The sequence below is a fragment of the Lupinus angustifolius genome, chromosome LG18 (assembly GCF_001865875.1).
Source record: "Lupinus angustifolius cultivar Tanjil chromosome LG18, LupAngTanjil_v1.0, whole genome shotgun sequence".
In the NCBI taxonomy this organism is placed as follows: Eukaryota; Viridiplantae; Streptophyta; class Magnoliopsida; order Fabales; family Fabaceae; genus Lupinus; species Lupinus angustifolius.
Genome location: NC_032026.1, coordinates 7040033 through 7045403, shown reverse-complemented (window position 1 = coordinate 7045403; position 5371 = coordinate 7040033). Strand labels below are relative to the sequence as shown.

At 31.0% G+C, this 5371-nt stretch overlaps 1 protein-coding gene across 2 annotated transcripts; it reads left to right on the top strand.

Moving 5' to 3' along the window:
• LOC109332360 (calcineurin B-like protein 1) lies at positions 954–5068 on the top strand. 2 transcript variants are annotated; one of them, XM_019567315.1, is made up of 9 exons: positions 954–1131; positions 1936–2082; positions 2975–3057; positions 3401–3460; positions 3625–3733; positions 3828–3880; positions 4299–4379; positions 4482–4594; positions 4841–5068. In XM_019567315.1, exons 2-9 carry the CDS (start codon positions 2004–2006, stop codon positions 4902–4904), a joined length of 642 nt encoding a protein of 213 aa, XP_019422860.1. In that variant the 5' UTR covers positions 954–1131; positions 1936–2003; the 3' UTR covers positions 4905–5068. The 2 variants fall into 2 exon arrangements, with proteins under 2 accessions (XP_019422860.1, XP_019422861.1); XM_019567316.1 differs by lacking the exon at positions 954–1131 and adding an exon at positions 1195–1218.

Sequence of the window (5371 nt, the reverse complement as noted above, 5' to 3'; positions counted from 1 at the left end):
ATTTATGAATTGCATAATGTGCATGATTATTTGAGCATATTACATAATTATTTAACATTAGAAACTTAATGCACAATTATAATTATATTGCTAAATAAATAATAATATTTTTAATGTCATAAATAAATATAAAAACTCAAATTTTATGGATCAATTATAAAAATAACATTATACACAATTAATCAATTAAGTTAAACCAACAAATATAATAAGGTGATGATACAACAAATTAACTATATAATGTATGTGATTTATTTAAAAATAAAAGGAAGATGATTACCTATGCAATATTAAAATACAATGTTACTATAACAATATTAAAATAATAATATGAATCATAACATATTGTTTGTAGTTATTTTAGAGTCAAATAATAATATTTATTTTTATACTAATCTTATTTTAGAATCAAATAATAATGAAATTATAAATTTATTGATGATTTTTTGATTAATAGGATACTAGTAACTATATCATGTTATATATGTGTAAAAAACAATGTTGAAAAGTCGAGCAAGATGTTAAACTAGAAGGGATCTCATATTAAGTTTATCCGATTTAAACAGTTAAACAATGTGTGGTCTGACCGTATGATTTTATATATAATTAATAATTTTCAACAATATGAATGCACTGATAACATATATGGTTTTAACCATGCGAATGCACGAGCAACATACATATTCTTAATCATAAATGCACATGTAATATGTGTTCTTAATCATGCGGCAAAAAAAAATACCGTCTCGTACAAATGCACGGATAACTTGCTAGTATACTTATAAAAGTATATTTTTCTTTATTAGTAATTAACTTTTAAATCAAGTAATATATGTTAAGTATGAAGAATATTCCTTAATCGGAATACACATGTCCAAGACTCCTTACTTCATTGTTAAGTTTCGAAGTGTACTTCTATAACAACCTTCAGAGTTCATACAACAACAGCTTGAAAGAGTGGTCCATTCATATATAATAAGACATTAAATATAAACATGTTTTGATTTCTGAATATCATAACCCAATTTTCCGTCTTTTTCTCATCAACTCCACGTTTTCTCTCTCCTCTTCACCCTTTGTTTCACTTAAATGTCATTGTTCTAGCACAAAGCTTTTCACTTTTTCACCTGGGTCAGTCTCTTTCCATCTCCACTATTAATTTATGTGTTATTTTGAGGTTCTCTTTTATGGGGTTTATGGAATGAGAAAAAATAGAATGTGGGTTTCAATTTTTGTTAATTTTTACCCAATGTGTTTGTTCATGGATCTCGTTGATGTGTTTTGCTTGCCTTGATCTGAAGATGGATTTTTCGAAGTTTTAAAATTTTGTGCTTATGTTCATATGATCCATGGACTTCTGGATTATTGGTTTTGCCTTTAATATTTTGTGAGATTTGTATTACTATTCTTATTCTTGCACATATCTGGGTAAGAATTTTTCAGTGATCTGATTATTTTGAACTTCTGTTGTTAACATGAACCAAAATAATTGATTTTTTATTTTAATGAAACAGAATTGGCTTCTGCTAAATCTATACAGTAAACTACTGTTTACTCAATCTAAAAATCATTTTTTAAGCTTAAAGTAACAGGCCCTGATTTTTTTATTAATCACTGAATATGTTTATTATTATTTGCCCATTTGGCTTCTTCCAAGTGTACAACTTGAACTATTATATGAATCTTGTCTTTCTGTGTTTCTTAGTTCATGGTCAAAGCCATATTTTCTTAATGATAAATGATCAATTATTGTTCTGAACAGTGCTGAAACTCTACAAACTGCAACCATTTTTATATTCATTGTTTAGCTAAGCTGACATGCTCCAAAACTTGATTGGGTTGATTTTTGTTTATTTATTATTTTGTTTTGTGGTGTTTCAATTTGGGATTATAATTGCAAGGTTAAGATGGTTTTGAATTTTGATAATGTTTCAGTGAAGCGGTGAAGAAGCCCGAGCACTGCTCTGGTACCTTGCTGCTTTGCCTGCATTTTCATCCACAAAATGGGCTGTTTGAACTCTAAGGTTAAGAGACAGTATTCTGGCAAGGAAGATCCACGATTTCTTGCTTCGCAGACAGCATGTAAGTCATTTAGTTTGTCCCAATTGAATGAGGCGCGTAACATAATAAGATTGTGATTTTTTATGATTTTGTTTGTTCTATTGAATTCTACTTATACATGTTTTTGTGCTGCTTATTGTGAATTCACTTTTTATCTTGCACTGGTCCTGGATGAATCTTAAAAGTATAATAATGATATCGCACAGTATAGTACCCTGTATGCGTTTGCAATTATGTACTGTATGTTTCCTATATGATTTTTTAGAAGGGTAAGATTGAAAGTTTGCAACAAATGAAACATGGTTCATTTTGTTCAGATTGTTGTTAAAATTAGGCAAAGGTGAATCTATAAAAGCAGCACTCTCCCTTTGGCCTACCCTTTTTGATTTATCTTAATTTGGGTTATTTGAAGGAGAGCATTTTGACGATGCTTTGTCATTATTGGATGTTGTTATTGTTATTTGTGATTATAGGCTAAAATTTTTTTGTAGGTATATAAATTGCATTTCTTCTGCATTTTGTGATGTTAGTTTCTCATCTACTCACTAGATTGAAGAGATTAAAACATAATCTCGCATTTCCTCCTCATGCATTAGACTCCCTTCCCTACTTTTCCATTCTTTCACCTCTTTAAATTAAAAAACCGTGTTTACCCCCATTTGCTACAAAACATTTCTCCTCTTTGGACACAATTTTAGTCCTATGCCTTCAGCAAGCGCTTCTAATTTGAGAAACAAAATCGAGAGTTGTTGTTTCATATATGCATCAGCATTTGAACTGAAATGGTTATAATGGTTGTGTTCTGTTGTTTCCATCTCATGATGACTTTACTAAGGAATTGCTCTATCTCCATTTCTCAAGTACCCATGTTTGTTTTTTGCTTAAACTTGAGAGCTAATACTTTCTTTTCCAGTTACTGTCAGCGAGGTTGAAGCACTATTTGAGCTTTATAAGAGCATCAGCAGTTCTGTTGTGGATGATGGGCTAATAAGCAAGGTATCATGTTGCATATGCTTTCCGTTTTGCTTTTCCGCAAAAGTTAGTCTATGGTCATTCATAATTATCGTCGTTTTTCTATCTCCACTTATTCCCTGTGAGGAACTTGGTTAAATTATGACGTCTATTTTTTTTGTATTTTGTTATGAGACATAAGGTCATTAACTTTGCATGTGCAATTTGTCAGAAGAATGTTCACAACTTTTACTTGCAAAGTAGATATTTTGAATTTCATACATTATGCTAATCATGTTACCATTTAGTTTCATTATGCTTATTTGCTCGTCTCATTGAATTATCGGTTCTGATACTCGTTGTGATTATGAATGTTCTTTCTTTGCAGGAAGAATTTCAATTGGCAATATTCAGAAATAGGAAAATAGAGAATATCTTCGCAAACCGGGTACTGTTAACATATACTCGCATCTGCATGTTTTTTTCTCTCCAAACAGAAATCAATGTTTATTAGCTTTGCAAATTGTTATAAAATTTTGCTGACATTTTGTATCGTTCTTATGCTATCTCCAATAATCATATCTATTGATAGTGGAAATTTTCTGTGTTCAGATCTTTGATCTCTTTGATGTTAAGAAGAAGGGAGTCATTGATTTTGATGACTTTGTTAGATCTCTCAATGTCTTCCACCCAACTGCATCACTTGAAGACAAGATCGATTGTAAGTTATTCAACTCATTTTAGGCTACCAGAGATTCCATTCTGCGATCTGGCTGATTTGATATATTAACATCCGGCTTGCGATTTTCTTGCAGTCTCGTTTAAGCTCTATGATTTGGACAACTCAGGATTTATAGAGCGCCAAGAGGTTAGATGATGATTGTTTTCTTTCTTCATATAACTTTAATGCTAATAAGTGAGGGACAACACAGTACACATTTTTTGTTCTCTGTGTAAAAATTGGCTTAGATACTAGACAAAATATCCTCACGAGATAACACAAAAGTCATATTTTTTGTCCCAGATAAACTAAAGGACAAAACTTTGTCTCGTCCGCTTAAATTGTCCAGTGTTGTCTCTTGCATCAAATGCACCCGAAGTGTTTGGTTCGACAAAATGGAATGAAGTGCCGATCTACATTTAGAGGCCCTTCGTTCTAAAGTGAAATCTTTGTATACTCAGTCATTGTTTATGAAAAGATGTTTTGTTGTGTACTTTTGGTATTCACCCCCAGTCTCTGTGGAATGAAATCCCATTAATTTAACTGAACATCTTCTTTCTGGCAGGTCAAACAAATGTTAATTGCGCTTCTCTGTGAATCTGAAATGAAGTTGGCTGATGAGGTGATAGAAACAATTATCGATAAGGTGAGTCATGTTTGTAAAGTTCATGGAAAATCTAAAATATTAAATATGAATGTCGACATTCTCGAAAAAAGCCGAAGCTTGACATTTTATATTTACGTCCAGACTTTCGTGGATGCTGACCTGAACCAAGATGGGAAGATAGACATAATGGAGTGGCGAAATTTCGTTTCTAAAACCCCATCAATGCTTAAAATCATGACCCTGCCCTACCTGAGGTAATTGTAGAATTATTTTAACGAGAAATTACACTAACCTCCCTTAAGGTCTGACTTAATTACTCTCGGATCCTCCCTCGAGGTTCAGCTGAGTATATATTTTTAAGCAAAAAGGATACCCAGGGTAATTAAGCTAAATTTATGTCAATGTAATTTCCCCTTTTTAATGTTAAATATTAAACTGCTTTCGTCCAGATTCTGATATTCTAACTATAGTATAATTTGTTATTTGTGAAACTAATGCAGGGACATAACAACAACTTTCCCAAGTTTTGTATTTAACTCTAATGTGGATGAACTTGCTTCTTGAGAACACACATTTATACCCTATGATTAAAGAGTGATGATGATGAAGTAATAGATGCCTAATATAGTTAGCTTTTTTTCATTTTTTTTAATCATAATGGTAGAAATGAGGTTTGAACTTTTATTGACCAACCCACTACTATTATTTAGAAGTTTAGTTTAACCGTGCATATTTGGTATGGATTAAAGTTTGATAATTTATCTAGATTATAAACACAACTTATTTTTGTGGGAAAATATAAGCTAAACATGGAAGCTCCTCCACTATCTAGATCATACAATTTTTTGTAATTTTACTATGTAAAAAACTATCTTTCTACCTTATTCAAACAAAAAAGATTAGTTTATATTCAATTTTTAGATACTCAAATATAAACAGTATAGTTTAAAATATTATAATCTCATAGTTTTTAAACTGAAACTAAAAACATAATTTATATTAAACAAAATGTGCTAAGTTGTACATCAGTG

Excerpts from the sequence above, each read along its gene's own strand:
- LOC109332360 (XM_019567315.1), top strand. The coding sequence starts at position 2,004 with ATGGGCTGTTTGAACTCTAAGGTTAAGAGACAGTATTCTGGCAAGGAA. Across the intron at positions 2,083-2,974 it reads TCTTGCTTCGCAGACAGCAT|TTACTGTCAGCGAGGTTGAA; the intron begins GTAAGTCATTTA and ends TTTCTTTTCCAG. Across the intron at positions 3,058-3,400 it reads ATGATGGGCTAATAAGCAAG|GAAGAATTTCAATTGGCAAT; the intron begins GTATCATGTTGC and ends CTTTCTTTGCAG.